Here is a 17450-nt window from a genome sequence, read left to right on the forward strand (position 1 = left end):
AATGTATTTTGTCTCAGTTTTTTTTTTTTTACTTTTTTTAAAACAAGACAAAATACACTTGTATTTAAGTTCTAATCCAGAATGCAGTGTTGCTTATAATGTTTTAAGATTTTAAGATATTTTTTACTACATAAAAACAATAAAAAAAATTATAATAATTTTGTTTAATTTTTAGTTTTGTTTAATTTTTATTTTTTGTTTTTATTTACTTTATTAATTTAATTAAAGTTTAATTATTATTCTTTAAAAAAATAATATTATTATTTATTTATAGTTTGATGTTGCTTTATTGCAGCATGCCTGGTTAGGACAGTGTAAATTATAAAAACATTTGTAAAGTCTTTTTAATAGAGATTAAAATGAACTCAAAGTTCTAGAAGCTGTAATTGACCCTTTTGCAGGGAGTATGATTGACAGGTGATCTGTCCAATTATAATGCTGACTCTCCCACTTTTGTCCGACAAACAAACCAGACAGGAGAGCAGATTTGTCAGTGGACTTGAACTTGAAAAATGGTGTGCATTTTTTCCGTGGTAGAAACAAGATACCTTCTGATGTTCTTTCATGTTTATTTCATGCTATAACTAGTAGAGAGGAAGAGGTGATTGGTCCATGTGCTGCTTAAGGTGCTGCATGATGTGTGGCGTGAGAGCGCCATGGTTTCTCGGACGTAGCAACAGCATCGGGTCCTTGCAAAGGGTCAATTGTGAATACTTTAGAACCATTCACATGAATCATATTAGAACTTAATTGGACGTTAGGACAAGTGTTATGTGCAAATACAAAAAAATAATCCTGTACTGTTTTAAGTAGCAAGAAAGAAAGGAACATTATACAAATTTTTCCTATAATCATGCTTAAAAATGCCAGTAGCATGTGAAAAGAAAGATGAAATTGGTTAACTTTAAGTGACATGTAATTGTATGCCAAATCAAAATGGTCAAAGGTGATATGGGTCAACCTGTGCACAACAAGAAGCTGGGAGTAGCTTCGCTCCACACAGTTTAATGCATTGGGGATTTTGACTTGAATCATGTTAGAGGGCTTTTAGATTTCATTCGATGGGATTTTAGATCTAGTGAATTCTAGAGCAGCGTTTATGTAATCCCTTTGTTCTTACATAATCTCAAACAAATGTCTATTAAAACTCATGAGGAGACGATGAACCGTTTCAAGAGAGCATTTGTCAGTGAAACCAATGAGGCAGATACAGTCAGGAAGTGGCTTTTTGCTTTGAGTAAATAAGATTAATAAAGTTTAATTTCATTTCTTTGCTTGCTCTACAAAGTTGATGCTGTAGGTGAGCTGGTGTCCATTGTCCCAGGCGTATAGAACCTTCTCTTTCGGGTTGTAATCGACTTGTGTGGTGAACCCGTATTCGTTAATGAACGGTAAATGCGGTGACGCCTCGGCCCCCGTGAGCGTGTCGTATGCATATGAAACCTCCCCTTCTCGCTGATTGTAAATGTCCACCGCGTACAGTACGCCACATATTATGAAGCAGTTCCCGAATGAATTTCTTCGCAGTCTCGTCCTCCACGTGGTCTCCTTTTTGACAGACAGGTCACTTGGATCTAGTTTACTGACTATAATGACCTCGGCCTGTCCGTAGTCATAGTCAGCAGATGGGTAGATGACCCAAAGTCCGCTCTCGTCCACGGCGAAGTCGATATCAGAGTGGCCTTTCCACTTCCAAGGTGTGGTGTCTTCGTAGACGACATCGTGGAGCTGAGCCCAGGCGGCTACAAACCGTTGCTTAATGTCGTATTTGATGATGTTCTTTGTGAAGGCACGGTTATAGTAAAACCCTCCTCTGTACACAACATGACCCGTTCCGATCCAGTTATAAGGCAGCTTGTACAGGTTACTCCAACGGCCTGCCAGGAAAAGAGAGAGAAGTGGATCAAATGTGCACAATAACAAAATTTAGTTGCTCATGCATAACAAGTCACATTCAAACAAGCAGTTTTCTATTGGATACAGTCCATGTCACTCAACTTGAAACCATTGTGAAATCTGCAAGGGCAAATGTTTCAGCCTCAAGTAAAACTCCCAGTTGCATAGATTCCTATTAAAACGATTGGATTTTGCATGCCAAAATTTGCAAAAGAACAGTAAATGTGACCTAACCCTTACATAAATCCAATGTTGTTAAATACAACATAAATCAAAAAAATGAAACCTTTATTGTAAAATAATGTTCATGACTCCCCTATGTCTTAACAGGAAATATTTTTAGAAGCATATTAACACCAATCTAAATAGACACACAAATCAACTGTAACATCTTCCAAACTCTTTCTCTTGTTTCAGGGCCAGACACTTACAGTTATTCAGAAATCCAAAGAAAATCCCTATCATTGTTTCCTGAAAACAATATGAAGACCTTTTAATTTAAACACTCAGTGTGCTCTGTGAATTGATCTGAGTCACACAAAATTTATTCCATCAGTCGTCTTTCATACTGTCTCAAGACAGCTGCATTTAATTAATAATAACAGCATTAAGTATGAATTATCATACACACCCTGTTTAAAGTTGTCCAAGTTCCGGAACTCCACAAGGTTGTTGCCGTAATAATAGTTGGTGACGTAGATTTTGGAGTCCTTGGCGGCAGGATCCTTCATCCATGCGCCCTCATTCCTACCGTAACTGTGCTGTTTGACCGGCAGCTCAATGGAGGCCAGCGTCCCTTCACAGCTGTGCTCTTTAACTGCCAAAAAACATCAACAACTGCACCAGGATGCAACCATAGCGATTGGATAATGCATTTTTATTTGCTATTTTTTTATTCAAAGTTTAGTTTTAGTTACTTTTACTTGGCATTATTTATTTTCATTTTATTAAATGTCTTTCACTGTAAATACACAATCCACAGGAAAATATAACCAAGTTGATTCCATATGAATTTTTTAGGCAATTAAAAAAAAAAGCATTAAGGTTATGTGTAACCATGACTTGGGCGTTATCAGATTATATGACAATTTAGGAATGATATCCTACAAATTCAACCGAATAAGCCATCAATTAAACAAAAAATGATCATGAGATTGTGTTGAAGTCTACTGTACCTGCGGTGTATGAGTTGTTGCTGGTGTTGTCCAGCACGAGTGCAATGGTTGGAGCCGGTCGCTCCTCTCTGTATTTTGTTCTGCTAGTTGTAGTCGTCCTCTGGGTTGTTGTTGTTGTTGTGGTAGGAGTGGTTGTTGTTACTGTCATGGGTACAGGGCTTGTCTCTGTTGCCAAGATGTCAGGAAATATGGTACTTTGCTCTTCCTCTACCTCTACCTCAAGCAACGTGTCCGTTTCATCAGGTCTCTCTTCACATGAAACATAAAAACACTTAAATTAAACACTGAAAACAGAAACTGAGCAGCAAACAGTTTCAACATTGATAATAATAAGAAATGTTTTTTGAGCAGAAAATTTGCATATTAGAAAGATTTCTGATGGATCATGTGACACTGAAGACTGAATCAATGACACTAAAAATTCAGCATTGCTTCAAAAAAATGTATTGCATATACTCAAATAAAAATACAAATTGTAAAAATATTTTTAGATATTATTGTTTTTTAATGTATTTTTTCATCAAATTAATGCAGCCTTGGTGAGCATAAGAGACTTCTTACAAAAATATCTTAATTATTCCCAACTTTTGACCGGTATTGCATATGACTTGACAAATTCTGAAATAATAGACAAGAGCCTATTTATTTCCTACACCTGCTCTGTGTGGGTACATGAAGTCTCTGGAAACATTGTAATGCCAATAAAACTTGTTGACATGTCAAGGTTTGAGTTTTAAATCCGTTTCTACACCAATTACTCAACACTTCCAGGAAAATATGACTTGTATCTAAAAACAAAGCATTTATAAGTTGACGTTTGAGTGAGTATTTTGCCAAACTGCTCTCCACAACAGTATAAACACAACTGGTTTCTCATGTTTAGTATATAACACACTCGATCTCACCAGGGTTCGTCATATTTACTGTGATAGTGCACCTGTTGGGGTGGCACGGGATTGTAGGAAAGCTATGTTCACAAGAGACTGGATTCGATTAATGTACATTAGATCACAGGGTGGGACGACGAAAATAAACTGCATTTAATAATAAAAGTAATTTATGTTTATTAGAACATATTTACTTGACTTACGCTTGGTCCGCCGGCTTTTGTATTGGCTTTGCATTCCTGTCAGAACAGATCATACTGAATCTCCATCACAGCTCTGTTATACATTATCTTAAACCAGGCAAACAAATCCAGCCCAACAGCCTAGACACGCTAACAAAGTTAAATAGACCTCAGTCTGAGGAGATGTCATAGTCAATTTGACATGAACAAAGAGAAGGCTACTGAGGTACAGTTTGTTTTAACTGACGACACAAGAAAAATAAAAAATAAAAAAATCACAATTTTAGCTGACAATAAACATTCAGTGGATATAAACAATAGGTTATGAAAATTAGAAGTGACCTTAGCGCTAAATACAGATTGAGACCCATTTAGTGAATTTTATGCATTCCCTGGGAATCAATACCATGACATTGGCATTGCTACAAACATTCTCCAATGTTTCAAAAAAGTGCCAAAGAATATTAAATATTAAAGAAATGATAATGATTAAAAAAGGAAGTGTTCCTTACACACTTGTTGACATTCGTCAAAGTAAGTCAAATAAAAGATGGCATCTATTTTGACTAATGCTGTGCTACAGTACATTCAGTTTGGAAAGATTTACAACTTGGAAATATACAACCAATTTATCCCACGTTGGACTTTTAAATTGACACTGATTAAAATAACTGGTTTTGTTTTTGTTTTGTTTTTCCTTGACATTTTTGTAACTTTTTCTCATTTAAGGTCAATATCCAACATCCAGCTTTAAATGGTATGCAGAATAAAACCTACAGATCTGAAGATTGGCACAGAGGCACATTACAACATCTCAAGATTTTTAAAACTCAGCCTTATTTTTGGTTTTTATCTGCAAACCAAAACTGCAGTGTGAGACGTTTCCAAAGTGCTAGTGTATGGACTAATCTAAGGGCCATTCGTTTACAGTAATTTAAGCTTTAATCAAATTCCCTGTGATTGTATCTAACGTGCACCAAAATAGTCAGGACCAAATTTGGGAAGCAGCGATTAGGTTACGTCTATGGATAACACAAGATTAGATCAGACTGCATTACATGTCAATATAGATGACATTGATTGGGCTGCTTTCAGAACCATAATTGTATGATTCAAAGAAAAAAATCAGTGCTGCCACAATCACAAACGGTGGTAACCATGGAGTCCATCAGGCAAAAGGAACCAATCTAGGACTGAAACAGGAAGTGAGCCCGCCTGCCCAAAATGAATAGAAACACTGTTGAATTGGGGACATTTGGCTGGTTTTTGAAGAAACCCTACAGCTGATATGAATGTCATGCATGCTTCAGAAACTGAAGCTAATTCATCAGTGCATGTTGGCTGTGATTTCAGACTCCACAGTCACTCTCTGGCTGGCATCCTACACTAGTATCCTGTTAATGTGAGTGCTGGATCATCAAGTCCCAAGATCCTGAGATCCAGTTTCATGGTGAGATGTTCATTATGTGAGACTTCAGTGTGTGTGTACTCGGCTATAGTTCAGGGCCAAAAATATCCCAAAAGAGACAGAAATCCAACAAACCTCCCTTTGAGGACATTCAAGGACTTCCTCATTTGGGAAACTGATTCAAAATAAATGAATTTGAAACAGTAGATGCAGTTGTTTTGGTGATCAGGTCAAGCTTTATTTTAGTGTTAGAATTAGCACTGGCAATATTTCTAATTAGCTTTTTAGAAAATCAACACAATCAAATAGCAAAGTGTAAATGTTTGTGTAATGTTCAATATTAAATTTTTCATCAGCTCATCTGGCAGATTTGCGTCTGGAAAAGTGTCTGTGTTGTTGTGGGTATTATGAAAGCTTATGGAACTCTGGAAGCTTATTCCATCTTGGAATAAAACAATTGTGATGTAATATCTCACAATTCTCACATTTTTCTGAGAATTATGAGTTTATATCTTGCAATATATACTTTTTTCCTTAACATCTCATAATTTTTACGTCTTTTCTCTGAATACTAACATACATAATTCATAATCAACATCTCATAATTCAGACTTTTCTTCTCAGAATTGCAGGTTTATGTCTTACACTTCTTTATAGTTATATATATATACAGTATATGTACTGTGAGATATAAACTATAAGAATTGCAAGAAAAAAAATCTGAATTGTGAGACAAAGTTACCGGTATTCTGTTGTGGAAACAAGCTTCCATATGATACAGACAGTTTATTTCACAATTTATTCTGCTATGAACAACATAATTACATTTGATTACAAATGGGCAGGTTTGTGTGTGTGTCTGTGTGTGCACGAGTCTCCATATTAAAAATTGTATGCCAGACCAGATCCTTGTCATACTACCAGAAAACTGTTTCACATTTTCTACAGATGAAGTGGTTTATTGTCTGTTAGTTTATTGTCTATTAGTTTATTGACTGTGTGGATATGAATGTGTGCACATGTGTTTTGGGTTATGAGAATGTGTCTGTGTTAATATCGAATTAAGTGTGTGCACTCTGGACTGGGCTGGATACAAGCAGCTGTGCTTCTATGGGGAACACAAAGGAAACAAGTTTGTCTTTACAAGAATGTGTGTTTCTGGGTGTGTGACATATCTAAGCTTTTGTGGGCAAAACTGGTGAACATCTGTCCCCACAATTTGACTAAAGCTTCTACTACTTAAAATAATTTTTATGTATTTAATAAATGCCAAGTTCCCTGGGATTCGTTTTGTATACCATATAAAGAAAAGAAAGGTCTGTGTCTTACCTCTTTGGTTGCCTGTCTCATCAGTTTTGGTGGCTTTGTAGTATGTGATTCCTCGGATAAGTCCTGGCTGGTTCTGTGAGGGTTTGGTTTTACTGGGCAGTTCTGTTTGCTCTGGTTTACCAGCTTTGTTTGGTTTTGCAGTCTCTTTCTTCGGCTTGGCTGGCTTTTCCTTCACTGGCTTTGGTGGAGGTTTCCCCTTTTCTGGTTTCTTTGCTGGAAACTTGGAAGCATCTTTGATATTTGTCCCCAGTGTGTCCTACAAACATAACACATGTCTAGCTCAACAGATGTTAGAGATCTCATCCTGAAAACTCCATGAACACTTACATATACTGTATGTAATCATATGATGAGTGTCCATTGTCACTAAGTGCAAATAGCCCGCCTTACTGGCAGATGCTATTTATACTAACTCCGCCCACCAACGAGTGATTGGGGTACTCAACACTACCAAATATGGCCGTCAAATCTCAGCTCTAGTGGCGCAAATGTTAAATCCCGTACTGTGGTCATTTTGAAGCGATCGACTCAGGATCAAATCCGCCTTTTGCCAAACGTTTTTTTTTCTCCCTTTTCAAATCTCATAATACATTGAAATAAATCTAAAATTTGTAAGGGCTTTTTTGTTTCAATAAGGTGGCATGCATTTAATAATTTGAATTAACATTATAATTTACACTCAGTATGTTATTATTGCATACTGTACTACAATACTCAGGTGCAAATAATTGCCTCTATTTACAATAAGTAGTATAAATAGCAGCTTTTTTAACGTAGTGTAAATAGAATCCATTGCTGTTTGCACACAGTATGCATATTTTCTATTTACTACCAGAGCACATTCTGCAGTGAGCTCAAATTTGATTTCCTGCATAGCAAATTAACTAGAACAATAATGTTTATCTATTTAACATAATCCAATCAAATGGCTAAAGTCAGAGATGAAAGGTCAAGACCCTTACCTGAGCTTTGCTTTTAGGGCCCGAGGCGGTGGAGTCTTTCTGCAGCAGCTGAAGGCCCAGCATGGACAGTTCTTTCTTTATGCTCATCATGATGTCAGAATGGTTCTCGTACTGCCGTAGTTGATTGGTCAGAGTCGCCACACTGTCTCTCACAAAATCATTCTCCCGAGAGAGATTCATCTTTATCATCTGGGTGAGATTCACAGCTTTAAATCACACAACTGCCCTGAATATATTTGTACAAACATATGCACCTGCATCTAAATATATTTGTATAAATAAATGCATCTGCATAAACTTTTCTAATTATTAATCTTATGCTCACCAAGGCTGCATTTAATTTGATCAGAAATACAGTAATATTGTGATAATGCAATGCAATTTAAAGTAACTGTTTTCAAATGTAATATATCCTAAAATGTCATTTATTCCTGTTATCAAAGCTGAATTTTCAGCATCATTACTCCAGTCTTCAGTGTCACATGATCCTTTAGAAATCATTCTAATATGCTGATTCACTGCTCAGAAACATTTATTATTATCAGTGTAGAAAACAGTTGTGCTGCTTAGTATTTTTAAGGAACATTTTATACAAATGATGATAATGTGATAGATTTCGTTTCAGGATTCTTAAAGAATTAAGAAATAACAATTATTTGAAATCACATATTTTGTGACATTATAATTGTCTTTACTTTCTTTACTTTGACTATTTAATGCCTTCTTTCTGAATAAAACTATAAAAAAATTTTTTTATAAAATTATCTTACTAATCCCAGAAATGCAAAACAGAAGCATTTTCACTAGTGGTCTCAGACTATATAACTAAGGTATTTGATAATGACCCACATAGTACATGCAGTAAACCATTCGCATTGCAGATTTTTACCCCAGCTTTACACTATAATGAGCTAAATTTAATTGGAAATAAAAACAGAGTGCATAAGTGTGACTATTACATGGCTGTGGTTTTGTCCTTTGGACATTTCCTCTCTCTGTCCTGCTGTTTCTTACACACACATTATTTTCCCATCCCTCAAGCCAAAGTGGAGTGGTATAACAGATAATAACTTTAGCCAGAGCATTGTGGATAGCTACAGAATGTCCTGAGTCCAGTTAAATCCAGCCACGGCTCATTAATGTTCACATGTGTATGTTCACACGCACTCAGTAATACGATCACACTCACCTCCTCTAGGTTATTCATTTGAGACACCACCTTATTGATGTACGAGTGAACTTTGAGAAGGTCCATACTGAAGAGAGTACCTTCCAGAAGGTCCACCATGGACTGCAGCTGCACACAAAGAAACAGACTTTCAAACATGGAAACTTAGTTTTGGAGGTTAACAAAACAGCATGGGTTTCATGAATCGGCAATAATGTTTGGAGTCTGTCATGTCAATGATTGACAGTAGTAATTCATATATTCAGGTTTACCAGAACAATGCTCGTCCACCAGCTTAAAAATAAAGGTTCTTTATAGGCATTGATGGTTCTGTGAAGAACCTTTAAGATCAAAGCAAATTTTAATTCCAAAAAGTTTCTTTTTAGTGGAAAAAGGTGGAAAAATGTCCTTTATTGTAAGAAAAAAATGTTCCTTTAGGAACTGTTCGCTGAAAGGTTCTTTGAAGAAGCAAAAATGGTTCTTCAATGACATCGCTGCAAAAACCCCCTTTTTAAAACCTTCCCAGCAAACAAAATATGTTCAACGAATGTTTTGCTAACGTTAACATTGCTAAAGTTATTTCTTAATGTTCTCTGAATGTTTTAAAAACTTTTTTTTTGGTTATATAGGAACATTAAGTAAACATTCCATTTTATCATTTTGCATACATTAAGGGAATGTTACTTTTGAATGTTCTCTCAACATTCTAAAATGAGAAGTTACATTTAAAAACCGTTAGTCAAATGTTCCAGAAAAAGAAATTCCATTAATGATTTATAAATAACTTTTAACAAACATTCTATCATTGTTATTTGAAGAACATTGGTTTATGACTTTGAGAGTACCTTGGCAGAACTTTAGCCAAAGTTCTGATAATGTTCTCTGTTAGGCCCCGTTTACACTAGTGCGTTTTTGTTTTAAAACACATAACTTTTGCTACGGTTACACCTATCGTTTACACTACTCATTTTCCATGTTCAAAAGATTTTTAAAATGCTGTTGACCCTGTTTTTAGTTTGAAAACTCCAGGGTTGCGTTTAAGTGTAAACGGACCAAAACGGAGACTTTCGAAAACGATGGCATGGCTGCCCATGTGATCTCTGTGTATCCCTGATGACCGTTTCACCGTATCATGAACCATATTCAAGCTAATTGTTGAACCTGCCAATGACTAGCAACCTACTTCTTGTTTACACTTTTACGCACATGAATGGTCACATGACGTGTTTTTGGTTAAGTAGTGTAGAACGAGATTGTTTCTGAAACACAGCTGAAACGCCAGTGTAAACACAGATCATTTTAATTCTAAATGAAAACGTACTAGTTTAAATGGGGCCTTGGCTGGGTTTATTTTAAGTGAGTGTAGAAAAAAAAACTCTATTTTATATTTCCTCATATGCTTATTGTTGACGCGTGCTGCAGAGAGTTCAGTCGTGTAACAGCTTGGCTGTCATGGTTATTTACAGCTTCATGTGGCATCAACAGATATGAAGAAACTGCAGCAAAGTCAAACTAGAGCCACATGTTTTGAGCTTAACAGCACAAGATCAGCAAATGTTGCTGGAGGTGCAAATATATTAAAACCATTGTGTTTAAACACTGCCTAAAGTTTACTGAATGATTTTGAGGCCTTTAGCAGAACCAAGTCTGGCAGGATTGTCATGTGGCTCTCTCTCTCTCTCTCTCTCTGTGTGTGTGTGTGTGTGTGTGTGTGTGTGTGTGTGTGTGTGTGTGTGTGTGTCGTGGAGATATGGACTGGAATGCTCAGACAGATGGACAAAAAAGAAAAAAGACGGAAAGAGGGAACCAGACTGGAATGGTGCAGAGGAAAAGAGGACAGGTGCTATAAAGACACACTTGCGCACATGTGTGCTAGATACATGAATATTGCTGTCCAACATTCTCTAGTGAATAAGTGTGCTGTTAACCTCAAAAAGAGCAATTCCTTTCCTCCTTCTCTTCAAGTTAATGTCACAGCTGTACATCAGTAGCATTTCAGTAATGTTCAAACACATTACCAAGGTAATAAAATAAATTCTAAGAATGTTTTAATAATATTTTAGATGGGTGCTTTGAAAGTGCATACTGATTTTTAGTTCACATTAGCCTAAGTTGCAAAACCTTTGCTGAATGTACAAAACTTTATTTTTTTATTTTATTTTACTAATGTTTTTTTTTTGTTGTTGTTGTTATGTTATGTTATGTGAACATTAAGAGAACATTCAATTTTATTGTTTTGGGAATGTTACTTTTGAATGTTCTCTGGGTGTTCTGAAAATGCAGTAACATAGGACAGAAGAATGTCCAACTAATTATATTGCATATGTCTAAGAAAAAAACATTCCAACGATTTAGGTTTCTAAAGACTAAAGATAACGTTAAAAGAATGTTTAAGATTGTTAAAATGCAATGCAAACATATACTCACGAACCTTGTTAATAAAACATCAATTAAATTAAAAAATTGCTAATTTTAGGTCATCAATACAAAATATTTACCATGGTTTTACTTAAACTAACTGTAGTAACTATAATTTTTTCTGTAAGTAAATATAATGCAAAATCATCATATTCATTATTATTACAACTTTGGCATTAATAGTTTATACATATAGTAATAGTATTTAAATGTGTTTAAATTTTATTTTTACTTTTTACATTTTATTTTATTTTATTTTAAGATAAAAATGTTCTTTAGAGATCATCTAATGAGTGTGTGTGTGTGCATGCATATATATATATATATATATAATGCTTATAACATTGATGTTTATTCTTTAAACAAGAACAAACTATTTGCCTGTAGGGCATGAAAGAACCTAAACTATGGTTATCATGCAAGAACTGTGGTACACAAGTAAACATGGCCTACCTTGAGCAGTTCTGGCGCCTGTTTTTTGAGTTTTTCCATCTTCCATTCGTTCTCGCAGGGGTTGAGAGAGGAGGGCGGAGCTGTGCAGGAGCACTTACAGTCGGCTCCGGAACTCACTGTCTCCACCGTGTAAAAATCCTCCACACGCACACTTCCTGTCCGCAAGCGAGCGCATGCGTCCCGGGTCAAAGGCCTCATGATGCACTTACAGCGGCAGTCGGATCCCTCTGATGTCATGCGGACTTGTTCCTCCCCGAAGATCTGAAAGGGAAATGGATAGAAAGTGAAGGAAATTATATCATAACCTACTTCAGTGTCACTTCCGTCAAAACTTTACACACTTTAGTTCTCTGTAGAGACATGCAACATTAAAATGTCCTTATTCTAATACAGGTCAGTCTCAGTTTAACCCAAGACTTGAGTTTAATCATTGCTTTTAACTGCTGTCTTCAGATGACATCAGATATGAAAGTTTGAGGTCAAGAGATCATCAGAGCAACACAAAAATTCAGCCAGATGTGCCACAGTGACCTACGACCTCTCCTTCCCAGCTCCACGTGTCCGTCATTACTCAATTACTAAAATGTCATTAGTGTCAAGTCATATGATGAATTTAACCCTATAAAACCCAAATCCTAAAACACAGAATCTTTCAGCTTCAACAGGCCAGCCTAAAATCAACTAGTCTGTGTTAACAAGAGTAAATCAGTCACATGAGCTGTAGAATAAACCATCTTTAAGGTTACAGAGTTACCATTCATCTGTCTTCTAGGTCATTATTGTCAAAGGACTGAGTGGAAAACAAGCAGATGGTTTCAACAGAGTGACCTTTGACCTCTGAGAACAGAAAGTCGGATCATACAGAATGTGTAATAATTCAGATCGGTTTAGATAATGTGCAAGTTTAAAAGCGCTTAGTCAAATTCTTGCAGGTGTGTATATATATATATAGGTGTGTGTTTGTCTCTAAGAAGGTTTAACATCTTGGCTTACTTATATCCTCTTCAGCTATTCTGAGGTCTTCTCAAAAAACTAATGGAAACACATACATCATCACACCCTGCCAGCTTTGGTAATTTAAAGCGTGAGAAAGATCTTATTGCTTGTTTTGCAAATCTGATAATGGTTTATTAAGAGCTTGTGGGTGATTAATAAACTAATTCGCCTTTCGAACATGTTTTTTATTCTGTTGCCCCACACTTCTATGCGTGTTTGCATCTTTCTGAGGGATCAGTTTATTGACATGCCGATTTATTTAGAATATAATTAGCTAATGTCATGTCACCATGGCTGTATCGTCACCCTTTCCCAGCTATTATTTAGCATGTTTAGAGTAGCAACCGAAGTCCAAACAAAAAGAGGGCAAGTCTCAGCTGTGTTAAAACAAGTGAATCCACTCTGATTTCCTCGGCAGGGTTGCATTTCTTCCGCTGAGATGCTGGCAGCATGACAAATCCCTGAGAATTATTTGCTATGTTGAGATAAAACTACTGGATATTGTAGTATTATTGTTAAAAAAAGAAGTATAGCAGTCTAAATGCGCTATATTAAAATTCTTATCAAGTCATACAGCTTTGTGTGAGGAACAAATCCAATTAAAGTTATTATTGACTAAAAACAATGAAAACAGTAATGAAAAATTCTTTAATGAATAGATGAATAAAAAAATGAAAGGATTAGAAATGAATAGAAAGTTCAAAAGAACAGCATTTACTTGAAATAGATATAATTTGGAACATTAAATGACTTTAATGCCACTTTTGATCAATTTTATGCATAATACAAATATTAACATCTTTAAAAAAGTCTTACTGACTCCAAACTTCTGTATTCTGTCCATGCTGAATTATTAGTTCCATCTCTGCCAGGAATGAAGAAAAAAACTGAAGCATGAGAATTTTTCTCTCAAGACCTCCACCATCCATCACTAGTTGATACAGTCTTTCTCCTCTCATTCCTACCCCTCCTCTATCACCCCTTGAGACTACTTAAATTGGTATGACCCCCTTTTAAGTTCAATTTGTTAAAAAAATAGTTCATCCAAAAATAATAAAAAAAAATTGCTGGCCATCTAAGATAAATTAGTTTCTTCGATGGAACAGATTTGGAGCAATTTAGCACCACATCACTTGCTCACTAATGGATCCTCGGAAGTGAATGGGTGCCATCAGAATGAGAGTCCAAACAGCTGATAAAAACATCACAGTAATCCACACTCCAGTCCATCAATTTATGAAAAGCCAACAAAGAGGATTTTAACTTCAAACCAATACTTCCAGTTCCCACTTAAATATGAGAACTTTATCCATAATATTGCTTTCTTGTCTGAATCAGGGGAGAAATATGCTCAGATCAAGCACTGTTTACAAGCAAAAACAGTCCAAAACACGACACGAAGGTGAGACAATTTACTGTTCCTTTAAGGACTGCACAAATATTATTATTGCTGACACTTATGAGCCATATCTAGAGACCAGAATATAACAGACTTGACCAGTCAGCAACCACCTACAACACTGTGCTGAAAAAAACTCACAACATCCTAGTAACCATATAACAATGCCCCAGCAACCCCCTAGTACCACGGCATTGGGCGGACCATCATTCTCTTTTATTGTTTTCTCATGCTCACCACAGATAACAATTTAGTGGAATGAATGAAACAAAAAAATAAATCCGACAAGAGTGAGGATTGGGACCCTGTCGTTCTCTCCAGTGAGTCGTGACCTGTGATAAGTGCAGCTCCTGATGCATCATGATGTCTCAGTGTCGTTTTCTCATGTGCAGCTTTGTTCTTGTGAAATCAACCATTTTAGCCGAAGTGACTCGTCGCTCACACATCAGCCTTTCATCTGTCCGCCACAGCTGGAGGCTTAAAGAAAAGCTTCCAATGAAGTGGTAAAAACTTGTTGTTAGGTGCACTGTGAACAATTGGGGTGAAAAACTTTGAGGATGTCACCAAAAAATACATTAGGAGTGGAGATCATAATGGAAGGATACTGGAAAACCTCATGATGGATTAGAAAGCTGCTGTACTGCAGCTTGTGGGGTCTTTTTTTTTTGATGTCTCACACTGTCTCTACTGTACATTACTCAAATGCATGATTATGCAAAAGTCTTCTTAAGATCTACCTTCATGGGTTCAGTTCCAACTCTAATCAAACACACCTGTGAGTCGAGGTCTTTATGGTTTACCTGAAAATGACAGGCGCCCATAGAAAAAAAATATAGAGCATTTGTGCTAGACAGCAATGAGATGAAATAAAGAACAAATTGAGAATTTTCATTTTAAAATCGTTCTCCTGAGAAAAAGTCAAAAAACAAACAAACATGTTTTCTCCTCTAGAGTTGGAGAAAGGTGCACTCAGGATTGTAAAAGATGCAGATATCTGTAATCAAAGTCAGAGATCTCAGTATGAACTCGTACGTTTTCTTCATCAAATTATTTAAATGGCAAAATATCAGGTTATACAGTTTTTAAATAGCTTGATGCCTCACTTTATAGTGGCTATCGTATACTATTTTAAGGCAACAGTCAAAACTATTTGAGTAATACAGCTATCAGTATTGTAGAAAACTCTTTATGCAATAATGAACAGATAATTGATGCAATGTGGGGTGGAAACCTCTGGAAAAACCTTTAGGCAACATTTGAATATCCTATTTTGTACTTAATATAAATATATTTTGTTTTCCTCAAAATCTTTCTGTTTTATTGGTGTACTGGAGAAACCAACGACAGTCTTGCAAAAAAAAAAAAAAAAGTGATATCTTTATGGAAGTGCCTTTTTTGAAAAGCGTATTGTGAGGTGTTCTTTTCATTTTAACACTAAGACTAATGAGCTGTGACAGAGGGAAACCTCTGAGCAAGCGAATCTTCTTCAGTGCAGGTGTATTAGATTATAGTTACAGTACAGCACAAGCTTCAGAAGCAGGACTGAAGCACCTGTTATTTTAGACAGTATGATGGTATTTTTCCCTCGCGAGACACGAACCCGAGACCTCTGAACTCGTGCCAGCGGTGCTTTGCGCGCAGTGTGTGTGCCTGCTGAAGAGTTTAATCCGAACACTTTCAAAGCGCCCACCCGTGCGAATAATCATTTCAACTAGAAAAAAAACCAAATCCCGCCGAACTGATTTGAACATGACCAAATATATCCGCTTTTATTTTAAAAACAAGCCATTACATAGACTAAACATCCAAATGTCATATCATCGTGCAGCGAGTCACATTTGAAGGAAGCTGTATAAATAAATAAAACTGACTTTTTACATGCATCTGAGTAAAAGAAATCGTGTTCTATATTTTAATAGATCATGCATAAAACAACTAAACGATTACCATGATTACAGTAGTGATGTTTGTTAATAAAATAAGCGAAGAAAATATTTTATTTTGCATGATCAGTTCTGCCATAACATACTGAATATGTGCAAATGAATGCAAAACACATTCTCAAACTTTGTCTCGTTCTTACCTTGCTCTGAGATGATACATGACTGGACATCATAAGCAAACACGCCACGAGCTCCACTATCCTCCACATCTCGCCGGTCTGTGAAGCTCCTCTGTGTGAATGTGCGCTGATGCGACTGCAGACCACAAACCCAACATCATCATTATCATCATCAACTCTCTCTCTCTCTCTCTCTCTCTCTCTCTCTCTCTTTCTCTCTCTCTCTCTCTTTGTCATTTGAACGCAACACCTCCATCTACTGGATGAGCAAATCCCTAAAAAAATGCAACCCTACGTAAAAACTTCATATGGTTTTAATTGTGGTAAATTATACATAAAAAAACATATCCAATATTCTTCAAAAAAATAATCACACGTTATACTAGTCACTATGACAAAACAAACCTTTATAATTTAATGATGTAAATGCTGTGGTGGAAATTACGACACAATTGCGGAACTGCTTTTTTTTTTTTTTTTTTTTAAATTGATATAGCCTAAATAATTTTCACACTTTAATTATAGAACTGTACATTTAGCAGGGGTGGTTCTAAGAACCCAGGTGGAAAAAAAATAGGTGCTCTATTTACGTGCACTAATTTTGTACTTAACATGCAAAAAAATTATTCTAAGGACTTCTTAAGATAAGTGTACTCAACTATGCTATTTTGGGACTCCATGAATATTAACTAAAATGTGCTATTCTATCTCTGTATTTAAGAAAAAAATGATTTAGTTACCACTTGATTTTACTATAAAAGATGGGTTGAAGTGAACTACAAGTGAAAACAGCGATAGTATGTTATATGTTCATGGTGGTTTCATCGATGCATCATATTAATGGTAGTCATAATACATCATATTTTTGGTGGTTTCATTTACAGAGGGGAACACCTAGTATAAGCTCCTACTGACCTTTATGTATATCATTCACTCTTCTCTTCCTTCTCTGCTAATGTTTCCACTGCTGAAAGGACATACTATCATAATAAAATTAATAATTTGTCTAACTCTTGCATGCTTTTTAAAACATTTTCCTCCCTCCTTTGTCCTCAGTCTCCCCTCCTTCATCAACTCTTAACAGCTAATGACTTTGCCACGTTCTCAGGGCTCAG

The 17450-nt window shown here is 36.0% G+C and overlaps 1 protein-coding gene across 1 annotated transcript; it reads right to left on the reverse strand.

Annotated features, from left to right (window-relative positions):
• Window positions 1–655: 655 nt before the first annotated feature.
• On the reverse strand, window positions 656–16466 carry LOC132116987 (olfactomedin-like protein 2A). The gene is made up of 8 exons (XM_059525940.1): window positions 16357–16466; window positions 11879–12139; window positions 9029–9136; window positions 7840–8028; window positions 6878–7133; window positions 3072–3320; window positions 2528–2713; window positions 656–1877 (listed from the first exon to the last, which is right to left on the reverse strand). The coding sequence occupies exons 1-8, from the start codon at window positions 16423–16425 to the stop codon at window positions 1264–1266; spliced, it is 1932 nt and encodes a 643-aa protein (XP_059381923.1). The 5' UTR covers window positions 16426–16466; the 3' UTR covers window positions 656–1263.
• Window positions 16467–17450: the final 984 nt, after the last annotated feature.

The sequence above is a fragment of the Carassius carassius genome, chromosome 36 (assembly GCF_963082965.1).
Source record: "Carassius carassius chromosome 36, fCarCar2.1, whole genome shotgun sequence".
NCBI classification, from domain to species: Eukaryota; Metazoa; Chordata; class Actinopteri; order Cypriniformes; family Cyprinidae; genus Carassius; species Carassius carassius.